Source organism: Triturus cristatus, chromosome 3_1 (assembly GCF_964204655.1).
Source record: "Triturus cristatus chromosome 3_1, aTriCri1.1, whole genome shotgun sequence".
Lineage (NCBI taxonomy): Eukaryota > Metazoa > Chordata > Amphibia > Caudata > Salamandridae > Triturus > Triturus cristatus.
The window spans coordinates 28,890,699-28,909,774 of NC_140583.1; the positions used below are offsets into that span (position 1 = coordinate 28,890,699).

General features: G+C 57.5%; 1 protein-coding gene across 2 annotated transcripts in view; it reads left to right on the top strand.

Annotated features, from left to right (window-relative positions):
* Positions 1-3,249: 3,249 nt before the first annotated feature.
* CHRM4 (cholinergic receptor muscarinic 4) overlaps positions 3,250-19,076 on the top strand; it is a 581,454-nt gene continuing 565,627 nt past the window's right edge. The window contains exon 1 of one of the 2 annotated variants that reach the window (XM_085646682.1): positions 3,250-4,833. Coding sequence is in view for 1 of the 2 variants with exons in the window: in XM_085646681.1 (XP_085502807.1) it covers positions 4,749-4,833 (85 nt within the window). In the remaining variant the exon portion in view is untranslated. The remainder of the gene's footprint in view (positions 4,834-19,076) is intronic. The other variant, XM_085646681.1, reaches the window with a different exon arrangement.

Genomic DNA, 19,076 nt, shown 5'->3' on the forward strand with positions numbered 1-19,076 from the left:
CAAAAATAACAGTTGATGGACAGAATGCAGAACAATGTCATACATTCACCCCAGTACAGAGATCTGGGCCTAAATCCATCGTTTTTTGCTCACCATGCCGTTCCAGTTTGAACCCAGCCATATGCAAATCAGTCTTGACCCTGTGCCTCATGGGTACAGTCCAGCCCGAACTGCCAAGCTAGGTCCTCCCTGGACTGGAAACAAGCATCCTAGGACCGGTTTCGGGGGTTCACCCCTCTTCAGCCAGGATAGCTTGATTCCAGTGGCATGGAGAGCAAGGGACCAACGCCTGGGCATACCCTTCCCACTCGGGGTGACAAATGCAAAAATAACAGTTGATGGACAGAATGCAGAACAATGTCATACATTCACCCCAGTATAGAGATCTGGGCCTAAATACATAGTTTTTTTTGCTCACCATCCAGTTTGAACCCAGCCATATGCAAATCAGTCTTGACCCTGTGCAGCTGCACATGAGGGTGTCAAGGTGCTTGGGGTCCTGGGGTGCTGTAGCTGCACATGGGGTGCCAGGGGTGCTCGGCGTCCTGGGGTGCTGTAGCTGCACATTGGGGTGTCAGGGATGGTCAAGGTCCTTAGGTGGTGTAGCTGCACATGGGGGTTTCAGGGGTGCTTGGGGGTCCTGGGGTGCTGTAAATGCACATGGGTTGTCAGGAGGCGCGGGTCCTGGGGTGCTGTAGCTTCACATAGGGTTTATGGGGTGCCTGGGGTCCTGGGGTGCTGTAGCTGCACATGGGGGTGTCAGGGGTGCTTGGGATCCTGGGGTGCTGGAGCTGCACATGGGGGTGTCAGGAAGGTTTGGGGCCTGGGGTGCTGTAGCTGTATATGGGGTGTCAGGGGTGCCCGGGGTCCTGGGGTGCTGTAGCTGCACATGGGGGTGTCAGGGGCGCTTGGGGTCCCGGGATGCTATAGCTGCACATGGGGGAATTAGGGGTGCTCAGGGTCCTGGGGTGCTGTAGCTGCACATGGGGGTGTCAGGGGCGCTTGAGGTCCTAGGGTGCTGTGTCAGGGGTGCTGTAGCTGTGCATGGGGGAATCAGGGGTGCTCAGGGTCCTGGGGTGCTGTAGCTGCACATGGGGCTGCCAGGGAGGTTTGGGGTCCCGGGATGCTATAGCTGCACATGGGGGAATCAGGGGTGCTCAGGGTCCTGGGGTGCTGTAGCTGCACATGGGGCTGCCAGGGAGGTTTGGGGTCCCAGGATGCAATAGCTGCACATGGGGGAATTAGGGGTGCTCAGGGTCCTGGGGTGCTGTAGCTGCACATGGGGGTGCCAGGGAGGCTTGGGGTGACGCTAGAGTGAGAGCGGGCACCACCGGGGGTGAGAGGCTTGCTGCACCTCGGGAGCAGAAGGTTGGCACAGCCGAGGGTGGCATTGGACACAGGAGGGGAGGGCGGGTCAGAGGCGGCCACAAGATGTGGTGGGGACACAGGGGAAAAGCTAAAGAAAGGCGATGAAAGTGAAGCGGGTGGAGGGGTCAGAGACTGGGAAGGAGACAGGGAGAAGAGAGACGGCGAATAGGAAGTGTGGGGGAAAGGATAGAAGGGTAGAAGACAGTGACTGAGAATGAAAGAGGGGAGAGGAAAGGGCGAAGCGCAGAATTGGCGTCAGGAGGAAGATTGTGATGGAGAGACAGTGCGATGGTTACCTGGGGTAGGGGGTGCAGAATATGGCCTAGCGGCTAGAGCAGTCGAGTTTGAAGCTGGGGAACCGAGTTCGAGTCTCGGCAACGACACTCAACATCCTGTGATATTGGGCAGATCACCTAATCTCAATGAATGTGTTCATCTGTAATGCAACTGGTGCTCATGTAAAGCGCTCTAATACCTGATACCTTCGGGTCGAGTTGGCGCTATATAACTGCCCCCGTCCCCCCCCCCACCCCCCCCCAAAAAAAATCCTTTCTGGCTAGGGTAGAGATGTGTGCGCACGAAGAGGTGGAGAAAGCAAGCAGACTGACAAAGGACAGAGAAAAGGTCGTGCCCCCCGCAGACCCCACCCCCAAGAGGTGACGTCCGACGGGAGTAGCAGGTGCACTTATCTTCTAAAATAGAAAGAAGTACATGAACGAATAAAAAAACATCTCCCGCCCGGTGAAGCCTCGTCGGAGGCGCGTCCTGGTGAGCCGTACAAAGAGTCGGGGGCAGACAGCCCCTGCCTCTGACCCCCCCCCCCCCCCCCCCCCCTCCGGCGAGAGGGGGAGAGCCTCGGGTGGGCGGTAAATAGGTGGTGCGCCCTTCTGAGGTGTATCTTCTCACCTCCAGATATTCAGAGTCACAGCTGAGGGCAGACACTGTGCCCTCTGACTGCCCCAGTGAAGGACCCTCAGGGGCTGCAGATGGCATCTCTCTGTCCCTCAGACCATCCGGCGAGGGCAGGTATTGTCCCTCTGTCTCCCCCCCCCCCCCCAGTGAGGGTCCTTCTGCGGCAATACATACCACCTCTCTGTCCCGCAGACCCTCCGGTGGAGGGCAGGCACTGTGCCCTCTCACTGCCCCAGTGAAGAACCCTCAGGGGGTGCAGATGGCACCTCTCTGTCCCGCAGACCCTCCGGTGAGGACAGGAAGTGTGCCCTCTCACTGCCCAGTGAGGGACCCTCTGGGGCAGTACATAGAACCTCTCTGTACCGCAGACCCTCCGGTGAGAGTAGGTACTGTGCCCTCTCACTGCCCTAGTGAGGGCCCCTCAGAGGGTGCAGATGACACCGCTCTGTCCCGCAGACTCTCTGGTGGAGGGCAGACACTGTGCCCTCTGACCCTCCCAGTGAGGGCCCCTCAGAGTGGTGCAGATGGCACCTCTCTGTCCCACAGACCCCCAGGTGAGGGCAGGCACTGTCCCCGCTGCCTCCCCTCCTCCCCCCCCCCCCAGGTAGGGACCTTCAGGGTGAGCTGGTCGCACCTCTCTGTCCCGCAGACCCTCCGGTGAGGGCAGACACTGTGCCCTCTGTCCGCACTAGCGAGCGACCCTCAGGGGGGTGGAGGGTGGGTGGGTTAGCTGGGGGGCGACAGGTAATGTGCCTGACCATGGTGCGAACCACAGTGGGGTGAGGGCCCAGGGGCACTGTAATCTCTAATCTTTAAACCCCCAGGTGAAAGCTGAGGGTGGGGGTGGGTCCAGGTAGTGTGCTGGCTGAGAGGGCACCTGATTGGCTGGGCGCACATTACATCATGGCCCTGGCTCTGGGAGGGGAAGGAGTCCCTCGCTCTTCTCTGCTCCTCACGGGGATGTGAGACACATCTGTGAGGAGCTGAGGGCTGCAGGAGGCGCGAGACGGAGGGCTCCTCGGGCACGGGTGGCTGAGGCGCGACGTGACCGGTGGCGAGGCGCTACGGAGTCCGTTGGCTGAGGCGCTACGAAACCGGTGGCTGAGGCGCTACGAGACCGGTGGCGAGGCGCTACGGACCGGTGGCGAGGCGCTACGGAGACGGTTGGCTGCGGCGCTACGAAACCGGGGGCTGAGGTGCTACAAGACCGGTGGCGAGGCGCTACGGGGACCGGTGGCTGAGGCGCTACGAGACCGGTGGCGAGGCGCTACGGAGACCGCTGGCTGAGGCGCTACGAGACCGGTGGTGTGAGTGCACAGGTGCGCCCTGGAGTGAGGGACCAGAGAGTAGGACTGGAGTAAGGAGCACAAAGGGGTCCTGGACCGGTGAGCCCAGGAGAGCCCTAACTGAGGGGCAGATAAGAGCTCTGGGCTGAGGGGCAGGAAAGAGCCCCAGGATGAGGGCAGAGAGGATTCGTGATCTGAGCAGCACAGAGGATCTCTGGACTGAAGTGTAAACAGGAGTCCGGAGTGAGGACACAGGGGAGACCTGGCGTGAGGACACTGAGGTCCCTGGAGTGAGGACTGAGGACACAGAGGAGCCCTGGAGTGAGGACACAGAGGGCCCTGGAGTAAGGACTGAGGACACAGAGGGCCCTGGAGTGAGAACACAGAGGGCCCTGGAGTGAGGACTGCGGACACAGAGGGCCCTGGAGTAAGGACTGAGGACACAGAGGGCCCTGGAGTGAGGAGGACACAGAGGGCCCTGGAGTGAGGACACAGAGGGCACTGGAGTGAAGGATACAGAACACCTCTAGTCTGAGGACTACTGAGGCGCGCTGGGATGAGGGAATAGAGTCTCCTCTCACCCGAGGGGCAGAGAGGAAGCCTAAAGTGCAAGACACAGATTAGAGAGGCCGGACAGTGGAGTAAAGAGGGCAGCCATAAACCAAGAGGCAGAAAAGAGAACTGCCCGGAGGGGCCCAGGGGAGCCCAGAACCGAAGGACGCAGAGGAGCCCAAAATTGAGGGACACAGAGGAGCCCAGAACCGAAGGACGCAGAGGAGCCCAAAATTGAGGGACGCAGAGGAACCCAGAACTGAGGGACACAGAGGACGTCCTGGAGTGAGGGGCCCAGAGGAGCCCAGAACTGAGGGACACAGAGGAGCCCAGAACTGAGGGACACAGAGGAGCTCTGGGGTGAGGGGAGATAGAACCCCATGCTGTGGCACAGAGGGCCCCGCCCAAAGGGCACCGCGTTGCCCCACACATGCCAACTCTTATGACCAGAGGAGGCGCAGCTTCTGAGGCATTTGCCCTTCGACCTACTTTGGAAAGGGCGCTATATGTCAAAAGCACAGACAGTTGGCATGAACCCTGATGTGCCAGTCCCCTCTTGGGAGTCTAAGCTCCGGGCCTTGGGCTGACACTACTCCGGTCTGACCCGTACCACCACACCCCTCCATCCTCATGGACACCGACCCAAGCTGGATGTACACCATGGGGTTTGGCAACGGCAGCAGCGAGGGCAGCATGGCCTCCTGGCAGCTCCCAGGTAAGGAAGGGCGCCTGCATGGACGGGTGGGTCAGGTGGCAGAAACTGCACCTGGGGGTGGGGGGTGTCTGTGCTGCGTGTGTTGCATTCATATATTATGGGATCGCCAGGACCCCCATCCCGCGTGTTTGCCTCTGCCCTCTGTCCTCAGAGGTGGAGGGATGTGGCATGGGAAGCAGGGCACCCCTCTGCCCCTTCAATGTTTGCTTCTGCCCTCAGAGGTGGGGGCTGTGGCATGGGGAGCAGGGCACCGCTCTGCCCCTTCAGTGTTTGCTTCTGCCATCATCGCTGGGGGGGCTGTGGCATGGGGAGCAGGGCACCCCTCTGCCCCTTCAATGTTTGCTTCTGCCCTCAGAGGTGGGGGCTGTGGCATGGGGAGCAGGGCACCGCTCTGCCCCTTCAGTGTTTGCTTCTGCCCTCAGAGGTGGGGGGCTGTGGCATGGGGAGCAGGGCACGTCCTGCCCCTTTAGTGTGTGCCTCTGCCTCTGAGGTGGGGGCTGTGGCATGGGGAGCAGGGCACCCCTCTGCCCCTTCAGTGTTTGCTTCTGCCCTCTGCCCGCAGAGGTGGAGGCTGTGGCATGGGGAGCAGGGCACCCCTCTGCCCCTTCAGTGTTTGCTTCTGCCCTCTGCCCGCAGAGGTGGAGGCTGTGGCATGGGGAGCAGGACACCCCGCTGCCCCTTCAGTGTTTGCTTCTGCCCTCAGAGGTGTGGCTGTGGCATAAGGAGCAGGGAACGCCTCTGCCCCTTTAGTGTTTGCTTCTGCCCTCAGGGGTGGGGGGCTGTGGCATGGTGGAGCAGGGCACCCCGCTGCCCCTTCAGTGATTGCTTCTGCCCTCAGAGGTGGGGGGCTGTGGCATGGGGGAGCAGGGCACCCCGCTGCCCCTTCAGTGATTGCTTTTGCCCTCAGAGGTGGGGGGTTGTGGCATGGGGAGCAGGGAACTCCTCTGTCCCTTCAGTGTTTGCTTCTGACCTCTGCCCTCTGAGGTGGGGGTAGCGGCATGGGGAGAAGGGCACCCCTCTGCCCCTTCAGTGTTTGCTTCTGCCCTCAGAGGTGGGGGGCTGTGGCATGGGGAGCAAGACACCCTCGGCCCCTTCAGTGGTTGCTTCTGCCCTCTGCCCGCAGAGGTGGAGGCTGTGGCATGGGGAGCAGGGCACCCCTCTGCCCCTTCAGTGTTTGCTTCTGCCCGGAGAGGTGGAGGTTGTAGCTTGGGGAGCAGGGCACCACTATGCCCCTTCAGTGTTTGGCTCTGACCTCTGCCCTCTGAGGTGGGGGTAGCGGCATGGGGAGAAGGGCACCACTCTGCACCTTCAGTGTTTGCCTCTGACCTCTGCCCTCTGAGGTGGGGGGCTGTGGCATGGGGAGCTGGGCACTCCTATGCCATATCCACAGACCTCATGTGAGCTCCAGCTATCCTGGGCTGCTGCTCTCCTGTGTGGGGGCTGTAGTATGGAGGGCGGTGTGGTGATGGTGGGGGGGGGGGTCCCCTGCCCTTTCAGTGTTTGCTTCCGCCTACCTTGTGCAGCTGCCGCTGGTGTAGTGACTAGTGAGTCTGCGAGCAGCTGGACTCTAAAGAAGGGATGGGGGCAAGGTGTGCGAAGGGGGGCGGCGGTTAAGGAGGGATTGGGTGTACACGCACAAGTTGAAATTCTGAGTCCTGTATGTTGGTGCACAACAAGTGGAGGGTTTCTGTGCATACTGCGCACGCCGTGTGTATGTGCACAGGTGTACCGTTGTGTGCACACTCACTGTGAAGTGTGCGCCTTCAATGGGTGTATATTTCCAATGTGGAGTGTGTTTACAACTTCTGGGTGTGTGTCTGTACTCGGTGCTGTGTGTATGCACATAACAGTTATGGTGAGTGCACATGTGTAGTGTCGGTGTACTTGCCTTTGAGTTGCGTTGGTGTGTCTGTGCACAGTGTGTTTGGCAGCTGTGTTACGGCTACGGGGTCTGTGACGTGCTGGTATTGCTGGACAGCGCCAGTGCTGCTGGTGACCCGTGATGCACCCCCACACCCCAGCCTCAAGCGACCCCCGGATTCCTTCCAACGTTTGCCTGGCCTGTGTAGCTGCTCCCACTGTTGTGAGTTGTGTACACGAGCAGTGTAGTGTGTGCCTGAGTATGTTTGCGCACTGACAGCGTGTTTACTACTTTTGTGCACTTTGTTCTCCTGTGTGAAATTAACACACACAAGCCGCGCTGTGTATGCAGAGCGCTGGTGTGTGTCTCCCCAGCCGGTGTGGGGTGGGTGCACACCCGCCGCGCTGTGTATGCAGAGCACTGGTGTGTGTCTCCCCAGCCGGTATGGGGTGGGTGCACACCCGCCGCGCTGTGTATGCAGAGCACTGGTGTGTGTCTCCCCAGCCGGTGTGGGGTGGGTGCACACCCGCCGCGCTGTGTATGCAGAGCACTGGTGTGTGTCTCCCCAGCCAGGGTGGGGTGGGTGCACACCCGCCGCGCTGTGTATGCAGAGCGCTGGTGTGTGTCTCCCCAGCCAGGGTGGGGTGGGTGCACACCCGCCGCGCTGTGTATGCAGAGCACTGGTGTGTGTCTCCCCAGCCAGGGTGGGGTGGGTGCACACCCGCCGCGCTGTGTATGCAGAGCGCTGGTGTGTGTCTCCCCAGCCGGTGCGGGGTGGGTGCGCACCCGCCGCGCTGTGTATGCAGAGCACTGGTGTGTGTCTCCCCAGCCAGGGTGGGGTGGGTGCACACCCGCCGCGCTGTGTATGCAGAGCGCTGGTGTGTGTCTCCCCAGCCGGTGTGGGGTGGGTGCACACCCGCCGCGCTGTGTATGCAGAGCACTGGTGTGTGTCTCCCCAGCCAGGGTGGGGTGGGTGCACACCCGCCACGCTGTGTATGCAGAGCGCTGGTGTGTGTCTCCCCAGCCGGTGTGGGGTGGGTGCACACCCGCCGCGCTGTGTATGCAGAGCGCTGGTGTGTGTCTCCCCAGCCAGGGTGGGGTGGGTGCACACCCGCCGCGCTGTGTATGCAGAGCGCTGGTGTGTGTCTCCCCAGCCGGTGTGGGGTGGGTGCACACCCGCCGCGCTGTGTATGGAGAGCACTGGTGTGTGTCTCCCCAGCCAGGGTGGGGTGGGTGCACATCCGCCGCGCTGTGTATGCAGAGCGCTGGTGTGTGTCTCCCCAGCCGGTGTGGGGTGGGTGCACACCCGCCGCGCTGTGTATGCAGAGCGCTGGTGTGTGTCTCCCCAGCCAGGGTGGGGTGGGTGCACACCCGCCGCGCTGTGTATGCAGAGCACTGGTGTGTGTGTGTGTGTGTGTGTGTGTGTGTGTGCAGTCATGTTGGGTGGGTCTCCCCAGCCGGTGTGGTGCGTGCACGCCGCCTTTGTGCTGGAAGTGTGCAGCTAGTATTGTACAGACGTGCACAGCTGTCAGTGTTTGCCCAACTGATACGGCGAGTGCGTGCACCGGCGTGTGCTGTGTCATTGTGTGTGTGGGTGGTGGGGGCTATCTGTGATGTCGTGCTTATGGGGGGGGTGATATGCTTCTCGTTTGCAGGTGTTTTTAGACGTCGTCTGTAAACAGCTCTGTGCCCCCCCCCCCCCCCCCCACACACACCTTTTCAGATAATCCACTCCTCCTGACGAGGGGCGGCTGGAGGGAAGGGGGGGGCAGGGCAGAGAGGTGTGTCTCATCGTGGTGGTGGGGGGGGGAGGGGGGTTAGAGCGTGGAGACAGCTGGGATAAAGAGCAGGGATAGAGAGGAGGGCCAACAGAGACATCGGGGGTAGAGAAGAGAGGGCAGGGAAGGGAACAGAGACATCGGGGGTAGAGATGAGAGGGCAGGGAAGGGAACAGAGACATCGGGGGTAGAGATGAGAGGGCGGGTAAGAGAAAAAACAGAGCAGGGAAATACAGGAGAGACAACACAGATGAAGAGATGGCAGGAAAGAGAGAACAAAGTGCGCGAGAGACAGACGCAGTGCGTAGGTGAGAGAACCGGAGGAGCAGAGACGAGGCGGCAAGGAAGAGAAGAGGGACACCAGGGGCAGAGGAGATTGAGCGAGAGGAAAAATAGACAACACCAAGAGAGACTGGGGCTTAAAATAATGGGTAATGGAAGAGAGAGAGGGACAGCAGAGAGGCGGAACAGAGAGACTGCTGGTGACAATGCAGAGAAAGCAACATAAAGCACGTGACACTGATGTGAGAAAAGAGAGACACAACAGGGAGAGCAGGGGAGAGATAGCACAAGGCGAGTGAAAGATGACACCAATTATGGGTGGGAGAGCGCGGGGAGGGAAGAGACGGAGTGGCTGAGAGAGCAGAGCGATGAGAGCACAGAAGAGAGAGCAAAACATGGAAGAGAGAGGGGGATGGCAGAGAGACCAGAGCATAAAAGAGACAGAGTGAGAAGACACAGCAGAGAGATCAGAGCATAAGAGAGAGGACACAGAGAGATCAGAGCATGAGAGAGAGAGAGAGAGAGGGAGGGGACACACCAGAGAGATCAGAGCATAGGAGAGAGAGAGCGAGAGAGAGAAAGAGAGGACACATGGGAGAGATCAGAACATAGGAGAGAGAGCGAGAGAGCTCGCTCGCAGCAAAGAGATCAGAGCACAGAAAAGAGATCAGAGCATAGGACTCGGAGAGCGAGAGAGAGAGAGAGAGAGAGGACACAGGAGAGAGATCAGAGCACAGAAGAGAGAGAGAGAGAGGGGGGGGTGGAGAGGGAGAGAGAGAGAGGACACACCAGAGAGATCAGAGCACAGAAGAGAGAGAGAGAGATAGAGAGGACACAGCAGAGACATCAGATCATAGGAGAGAGAGAGAGAAAGAGAGAGAGAGGACACTGCGGAGAGATCAGAGCACAGTAGAGTGAGAGCGAGAGAGATAGAGAGATCGGACACAGCAGAGAGAACAGAGCTGAGCATAGCAGTGAGAGAGAGCAATGGACTGAGGGGAGAGAATGGACTCAGCAGAGAGAGTGTAATGGACTGAGGGGAGAGAATGGACTCAGCAGAGAAACTGAAATGGACTGAGGGGAGAGAATGGACTCATCAGAGAGAGTGCAATGGACTGAGTGGAGAGAATGGACTCAGCAGAGAGAGTGCAATGGACTGAGGAGAGAGAATGGACTCAGCAGAGAGAGTGCGATGGACTGAGTGGAGAGAATGGACTCAGCAGAGAGAGTGTAATGGACTGAGGGGAGAGAATGGACTCATCAGAGAGAGTGCAATGGACTGAGGGGAGAGAATGGACTCATCAGAGAGAGTGCAATGGACTGAGGGGAGAGAATGGACTCATCAGAGAGAGTGCAATGGACTGAGTGGAGAGAATGGACTCAGCAGAAAGAGTGCAATGGACTGAGTGGAGAGAATGGACTCAGCAGAGAGAGTGCAATGGACTGAGGAGAGAGAATGGACTCATCAGAGAGAGTGCAATGGACTGAGGAGAGAGCAGGGTTCGAGAAGAGAGAATGGACTCAGCAGAGAGACTGCAATGGACTGAGGGGAGAGAATGGACTGAGGAGAGAGAATGGACGCAGCAGAGAGAGTGCAATGGACTGAGGGGAGGGAAGGGACTCAGCAGAGAGAGTGCAATGGACTGAGGGGAGAGAATGGTTTCTGCAGAGAGAGTGCAATGGACTGAGGAGAGAATGGACTCAACAGAGAGAGTGCAATGGACTGAGGGGAGAGAATGGACTCAGCAGAGAGAGTGCAATGGACTGAGGAGAAAGAATGGACTCATCAGAGAGAGTGCAATGGACTGAGGAGAAAGAATGGACTCAGCAGAGAGAGTGCAATGGACTGAGGAGAAAGAATGGACTCATCAGAGAGAGTGCAATGGACTGAGGAGAGAGAATGGACTCAGCAGAGAGAGTGTAATGGACTGAGGAGAGAGAATGGACTCAGCAGAAAGAGTGCAATGGACTGAGTGGAGAGAATGGACTCAGCAGAGAGAGTGTAATGGACTGAGGGGAGAGAATGGACTCATCAGAGAGAGTGCAATGGACTGAGGGGAGAGAATGGACTCATCAGAGAGAGTGCAATGGACTGAGGGGAGAGAATGGACTCATCAGAGAGAGTGCAATGGACTGAGTGGAGAGAATGGACTCAGCAGAAAGAGTGCAATGGACTGAGTGGAGAGAATGGACTCATCAGAGAGAGTGCAATGGACTGAGTGGAGAGAATGGACTCAGCAGAGAGAGTGCAATGGACTGAGGAGAGAGAATGGACTCATCAGAGAGAGTGCAATGGACTGAGGAGAGAGCAGGGATCGAGAAGAGAGAATGGACTCAGCAGAGAGACTGCAATGGACTGAGGGGAGAGAATGGACTGAGGAGAGAGAATGGACGCAGCAGAGAGAGTGCAATGGACTGAGGGGAGGGAAGGGACTCAGCAGAGAGAGTGCAATGGACTGAGGGGAGAGAATGGTTTCTGCAGAGAGAGTGCAATGGACTGAGGAGAGAATGGACTCAACAGAGAGAGTGCAATGGACTGAGGGGAGAGAATGGACTCAGCAGAGAAACTGAAATGGACTGAGGGGAGAGAATGGACTCATCAGAGAGAGTGCAATGGACTGAGTGGAGAGAATGGACTCAGCAGAGAGAGTGCAATGGACTGAGGAGAGAGAATGGACTCAGCAGAGAGAGTGCGATGGACTGAGTGGAGAGAATGGACTCAGCAGAAAGAGTGCAATGGACTGAGTGGAGAGAATGGACTCAGCAGAGAGAGTGTAATGGACTGAGGGGAGAGAATGGACTCATCAGAGAGAGTGCAATGGACTGAGGGGAGAGAATGGACTCATCAGAGAGAGTGCAATGGACTGAGGGGAGAGAATGGACTCATCAGAGAGAGTGCAATGGACTGAGTGGAGAGAATGGACTCAGCAGAAAGAGTGCAATGGACTGAGTGGAGAGAATGGACTCATCAGAGAGAGTGCAATGGACTGAGTGGAGAGAATGGACTCAGCAGAGAGAGTGCAATGGACTGAGGAGAGAGAATGGACTCATCAGAGAGAGTGCAATGGACTGAGGAGAGAGCAGGGATCGAGAAGAGAGAATGGACTCAGCAGAGAGACTGCAATGGACTGAGGGGAGAGAATGGACTGAGGAGAGAGAATGGACGCAGCAGAGAGAGTGCAATGGACTGAGGGGAGGGAAGGGACTCAGCAGAGAGAGTGCAATGGACTGAGGGGAGAGAATGGTTTCTGCAGAGAGAGTGCAATGGACTGAGGAGAGAATGGACTCAACAGAGAGAGTGCAATGGACTGAGGGGAGAGAATGGACTCAGCAGAGAGAGTGCAATGGACTGAGGAGAAAGTATGGACTCATCAGAGAGAGTGCAATGGACTGAGGAGAAAGAATGGACTCAGCAGAGAGAGTGCAATGGACTGAGGAGAAAGAATGGACTCATCTGAGAGAGTGCAATGGACTGAGGAGAGAGAATGGACGCAGCAGAGAGAGTGCAATGGACTGAGGAGAGAGCAGGGGTAGAGGAGAGAGAATGGACTCAGCAGAGAGAGTGCAATGGACTGAGGGGAGAGAATGGACGCAGCAGAGAGAGTGCAATGGACTGAGGAGAGAGCAGGGATCGAGAAGAGAGAATGGACTCATCAGAGAGAGTGTAATGGACTGAGGAGAGAGCAGGGGTAGAGGAGAGAGAATGGACTCAGCAGAGAGAGTGCAATGGACTGAGGGGAGAGAATGGACTCAGCAGAGAGAGTGTAATGGAGTGAGGTGAGAGAAGGGGTGGAGGAGAGAGAAAGAGAATGGATTCGGCAGAGAGAGTGCAACATACTGAGGAGAAAGAAGGGTTGGAGGAGAGAGAGAGTGTACACCGCAGAGAGAGTGCGATGGACTGAGGAGAGAGCAGGGGCAGAGGAGAGAGAGAAAATGAATACAGCAGAGAGAGTGCAATGGACTGAGGAGAGAGAATGGACTCAGCAGAGAGAGTGCAATGGACTGAGGAGAGGGAAGGGATAGAGAAGAGAGAATGGACTCAGCAGAGAGAGTGCAATGGACTGTGGGGAGACAATAGGAGCAGAGGAAAGAGTATGGAGGGGACGGTAAAATCAGTCCATTGGATCGAGGAGAGACATTTCCCGGGCCGAGGGGAGAGCGCACAGGGCGCGGGAGCGACAGGTTATTCTTAATAACTGGTCCATTGTCCACCCCTCCCCACCCGCTGCCCGTGTGAGGCGCCCTTTATGGGTACACAGGGGTGGTACATTCTTCATAGAGTAGACCCCCTCCCTCTGTTACCAAAGGACTCATCCTAGCCACTGAGTGAGAGCCAGGTCAGGGTAACCACATCAGTGGCTGACCCTCCAATGTCCTGGTCTGGCGGCTCAGTGGGTTTATGTGTGCGCTGTCAGGGCCTGTGGTCGATCTCGTCGTCACAGGTTCAAATCCTTGTGGGGCCACTCACTCTTTCATTCTTCTGAGGTCAATAAAATGATTCCATTGAGTTGGGTGACAGCGCCAAGACGCCCTTCTGGCTGCAGGTGCGCTTCCCAAGCACTCGTTATGTTGTTGCTGAGACCCAGCAGTCAGTGCATCCTCTGAGAGCTGCTCAGAGGTCTGGGCGGCCTCATCACATGTTACCAAGAGGGCGCTCCCGGCAATGCTTGTCATGTGACCGTAGACCCCTTCAATATCAGAGCAGAAACATGGCAGAAAGTGTGGAGCCCTCAACAACTTTCTTTAACAATGTCTCTAAAGTTTTCAAGTAAGATAACAACATCTAAAAGTTCAGCACCCTTTGTTGGCAGGAGTAGGCCGCATCATCGTCACATGTATTTGTGTCAATTATTGAAAATTATCATTCGCAGTAGAACAGTGTCAAGTTGGAGTCCAAAACAATACATGTAAAACATAGAAACTCAGGACTGAGAAAGTCAGTATAAACAACTCTAAGCCAAGAAATACAACTTAAATAGAGGGAATTAAAAGGTATGCACTGCCAGCCAAGCCGCAGTGCCCGCGGTTCGACGGGTCAGAGCCACCGCAGGTTAATGGCGGTGTAAGGTGTGTTAACAGGTGTTAATGCCCCATCATAGCGAGACCCATTGATCAGGCTTGCTATGAGTCGAGCTCTTGGGATGCAAAGCCTCGCCTCCTTGCTTCGTAGGGTTCCAGCCCCATATGATTGTAAGATTAGGGTGGTTGTAGGGATGGCGTGCCCGGTTGCCAATGCAGCCTCTCCTGAAGCAGACCCCGCCCCTCTTCAAAACGGACTGTGTGCTTGAGTGGGGGCTGTGGGGGGCACCAGCATGTCTATGTTGGCACTTAAGTCCTTGCTGCCTTTCTAAGGTATTGAGACCACGGATTGAGGGAGTTAGGAAGATCTCTTGAAGGGCCGTTTTTAAAGTGTCTGGTTTTTCTTGCTGAATCTCGTGGTGATATTCAAGGCAGAAGGCCTTTTATTCAAAGTCCTGCCCGTTCAGAGCAAGCTCCAGGCGAAGCAGCGAGCGACGGGTGGTTTTTGGGAGATGGGGCAGTTTTATATAGGGGTTACACTGTTGCCTATCCAATAACGGGGGGAACCTACCCTGGTAGGCGTGTTTGCCACAAAGGAGGTCTGGAAGTAACTTCGCTCACCTATTTCGAATCACAGCCTCTGCCGAAGGCGCGTACAGTTGGGAGTTTACTCTACATAAGCAATTGTAACTGCCAAGGTCTTCCGGGTGATATGTTTAAGGGGTAGACTGGATTTGGTTGCCTCGTTAAATCGAACTCATAGTCACTTATGATTGGATGTTTGGGAGATCCTTAGATTCCCAGCCCCCGGTCAGTTTCGACACCAGAGGCTCATCTCTTTTGTTTTCCTGAGTTGGCCTCCAGCTCGTTCAATGTGTTTCGGCTCTGAAGCTCATTGAGGGCCTGCTGCAGGCCCACTTTCGAATGATCGAGGTAGAGCAGATCATCGCATATTGGATCGTAGGAATCCGGTGGGATGATCTTGGTCTTTGCTAGTTTGTGGCCAGTTCCGGTCGTCTAGAGATTGAACAACATAGGGGCTAGGACACACCCATGTTTCAATCCCCATGTGGTCGTGATCTGATGTGTGGCAGAGTTATCAGTGCCCGTCTGCACACAGATCAATACTTTCAAATAAAGAGCGATAATTGCTCTGAGTAGGGTGGTGGGATACCCCACTCTGCCAATTTGGCACAAAGTTGGTTTCAGTCAGCTCCGTCGAAGGCTGTGGTATAATCCATGAAACGCACACCGAGAGGAGGCCAAGAGGGATGGGGGCGGGGTACTCAAATATGACATGGCGACAATGTTATCGATGGTTGAACAATGGCGTCTGAAGCCCTATTGGTAGAACAGTATTATATTTGCTTCAGCCGCCCACGCCTCCAGATCATGTAATAGGATTTTTGCGTAGGCTTTGACCTCAACATCTAACAGCCCAATTCGCCACTACTTGCCAGGAAAGGCGCTGCTCCCTTCATTATAGATTGCATAAAGGAGAGACTCCTACAGGACGGTGGGACCTCGGCGGATTGAAAGCAGTCCACGTACATGGGCGTGAGCAGATCGGTACAGAAGTCTATGTCTGCCTTAAACAATGTGCCCTGTTGGCTGTTAAGGCCAGGCGCCCTGTTGGCTGTTGGGGCCAGGTGTCCTGTTGGCTGTTGGGGCCAGGCGCCCTGTTGGCTGATGGGGCCATGCACCCTGTTGGCTGATGGGGCCAGGTGTCCTGTTGGCTGTTGGGGCCAGGCGCCCTGTTGGCTGTTGGGGCCAGGCGCCCTGTTGGCTGTTGGGGCCACGCGCCCTGTTGGCTGTTGGGGCCACGTGCCCTGTTGGCTGTTGGGGCCAGGTGTCCTGTTGGCTGATGGGGCCAGGTGTCCTGTTGGCTGATGGGGCCAGGTGTCCTGTTGCCTGATAGGGCCAGGTGTCCTGTTGGCTGATGGGGCCATGCACCCTGTTGGCTGATGGGGCCAGGTGTCCTGTTGGCTGATGGGGCCAGGTGTCCTGTTGGCTGATGGGGCCAGGTGTCCTGTTGGCTGATGGGGCCAGGTGTCCTGTTGGCTGATGGGGCCAGGTGTCCTGTTGGCTGATGGGGCCAGGTGTCCTGTTGGCTGTTGGGGCCATGCGCCCTGTTGGCTGTTGGGGCCATGCGCCCTGTTGGCTGTTGGGGCCAGGTGTCCTGTTGGCTGATGGGGCCAGATGTCCTGTTGGCTGATGGGACCAGGTGTCCTGTTGGCTGATGGGGCCAGGTGTCCTGTTGGCTGTTGGGGCCATGCGCCCTGTTGGCTGTTGGGGCCAGGTGTCCTGTTGGCTGACGGGGCCAGGTGTCCTGTTGGCTGATGGGGCCAGGTGTCCTGTTGGCTGATGGGGCCAGGTGTCCTGTTGGCTGATGGGGCCAGGTGTCCTGTTGGCTGATGGGGCCAGGCGCCCTGTTGGCTGATGGGGCCAGGTGTCCTGTTGGCTGTTGGGGCCAGGCACCCTGTTGGCTGATGGGGCCAGGTGTCCTGTTGGCTGATGGGGCCAGGTGTCCTGTTGGCTGATGGGGCCAGGTGTCCTGTTGGCTGATGGGGCCAGGCGCCCTGTTGGCTGATGGGGCCAGGTGTCCTGTTGGCTGTTGGGGCCAGGTGTCCTGTTGGCTGTTGGGGCCAGGCGCCCTGTTGGCTGTTGGGGCCAGGTGTCCTGTTGGCTGATGGGGCCAGGTGTCCTGTTGGCTGCTGGGGCCAGGTGTCCTTTTGGCTGATGGGGCCAGGCACCCTGTTGGCTGCTGGGGCCAGTTGTCCTGTTGGCTGATGGGGCCAGGTGTCCTGTTGGCTGATGGGGCCAGGCGCCCTGTTGGCTGCTGGGGTCAGGTGTCCTGTTGGCTGATGGGACCAGGCACCCTGTTGGCTGCAGGGGCCAGGTGTCCTGTTGGCTGATGGGGCCAGGCGCCCTGTTGGCTGATGGGGCTAGGTGCCCTGTTGGCTGTTGGGGCTAGGCGCTCTGTTGGCTGTTGGGGCCCGGCGCCCTGTTGGCTGTTGGGACTAGGCGCTCTGTTGGCTGTTGGGGCCAGGCGCCCTGTTGGCTGATGGGGCTAGGCGCTCTGTTGGCTGTTGGGGCCAGGCGCCCTGTTGGCTGTTGGGGCCAGGCGCCCTGTTGGCTGATGGGGCCCGGCGCCCTGTTGGCTGTTGGGGCTAGGCGCTCTGTTGGCTGTTGGGGCCAGGCGCCCTGTTGGCTGATGGGGCTAGGCGCTCTGTTGGCTGTTGGGGCCAGGTGCCCTGTTGGCTGTTGGGGCCTGGCGCCCTGTTGGCTGATGGGTCCCGGCGCCCTGTTGGCTGTTGGGGCTAGGCGCTCTGTTGGCTGTTGGGGCCAGGTGCCCTTTTGGCTGTTGGGGCCCGGCGCCCTGTTGGCTAATGGGGCCAGGCGCCCTGTTGGCTGATGGGGCTAGGTGCCCTGTTGGCTGTTGGGGCCAGGCACCCTGTTGGATGTTGGGGCCAGGCGCCCTGTTGGCTGATGCGGCTAGGCGCTCTGTTGGCTGTTGGGGCCTGGCGGCCCGTTGGCTGTTGGGGCCAGGCGCCCTGTTGGCTGTTGGGGCCTGGCGCCCCGTTGGCTGTTGGGGCCAGGCGCCCTGTTGGCTGTTGGGGCCAGGCACCCTGTTGGCTGATGGGGCCAGGTGTCCTGTTGGCTGATGGGGCCAGGTGTCCTGTTGGCTGATGGGGCCAGGTGTCCTGTTGGCTGATGGGGCCAGGCGCCCTGTTGGCTGATGGGGCCAGGTGTCCTGTTGGCTGTTGGGGCCAGGCGCCCTGTTGGCTGTTGGGGCCAGGTGTCCTGTTGGCTGATGGGGCCACGTGTCCTGTTGGCTGATGGGGCCAGGTGTCCTGTTGGCTGCTGGGGCCAGGTGTCTTTTTGGCTGATGGGGCCAGGCACCCTGTTGGCTGCTGGGGCCAGTTGTCCTGTTGGCTGATGGGGCCAGGTGTCCTGTTGGCTGATGGGGCCAGGCGCCCCGTTGGCTGCTGGGGTCAGGTGTCCTGTTGGCTGATGGGACCAGGCACCCTGTTGGCTGCTGGGGCCAGGTGTCCTGTTGGCTGATGGGGCCAGGCGCCCTGTTGGCTGATGGGGCTAGGTGCCCTGTTGGCTGTTGGGGCTAGGCGCTCTGTTGGCTGTTGGGGCCCGGCGCCCTGTTGGCTGTTGGGGCTAGGCGCTCTGTTGGCTGTTGGGGCTAGGCGCTCTGTTGGCTGTTGGGGCCTGGCGCCCCGTTGGCTGTTGGGGCCAGGCGCCCTGTTGGCTGTTGGGGCCAGGCGCCCTGTTGGCTGTTGGGGGCCAGGCGCCCATCTTGATTCTTGCTGGTTAAAAGGGAATATGCATGTGACCTTTCGTATTTCACATGTTTTGGTTTTGTGTTACACAGTAGAATGCAAAGAGCTTTTCTTATTTTGCTTCTGATGGGCTCCCTGGTCTGTTTTATCCTTGCTGTTTCTTCTGGCGGCAACATTAAGGGCTGTTCTGCGGTTCTTTAATTCAGTGGTGTACCATGGCGCATTATGGACTTTGGATTCACCATGGATGGTGGGCCCAGGTTTCTCCACCCCCCCCCCCCCCAAATTGCCATAAACCGAGTCTCTCGCTGCGGCCCAGTCGTGTTGCAGATTGCCAGAGCTGGCATACAGATGTTTCAACCCCTCTTTCCATGTGGTAAGTCAGTCCAAGCATGTCTCTCTCCACTTCAGTCTTCTTACCAGCATATTTCTTTTCCTCTCCTCTGGTGGCACCTAACATAGTGTATTGGTTATATGTGGGGTCACTGCAATTATGCAATTGTGCAGCCACAGAGTTTTTCGCGTGATTATGGATTTGCTGCATTTGCACAAAATGAAATGCGGACCTGCCCTCCTCTATTTTAAGGGCTAAATTAAGAATAAACTGACCTCTTGTATTGGCCTGCAATCCACTGAAGGGTGTAAGCCCTAACACCCTGTTTGAATATGCAATAAAAGAGGCCTGGGTTCCCAGGTCTGTGGAATGCACTGCCTATCGTCCTATGAAGGTTTCAATAACTAAACAACGTGTATATTATGACTAATAAAGCTTACTGTTGAAACACTCAACACAGATAAAAGGTTTCAATAAACTGTTGCATCATCTCTTCAGTATCAGCGACATAATCCGTTCTGCAAATGCCTCTGTGTGACTTTCACAGGAGGTGCCAAGCATTGCCAATGTTTATACAATTCAATTGCAAAATAAAAAACATTTAATGGATCTATAAAATAGGAACAACTGTGTGATGCAACTCCCGATGCATTTCGGGTTCTAAACCCTTCTTCGGG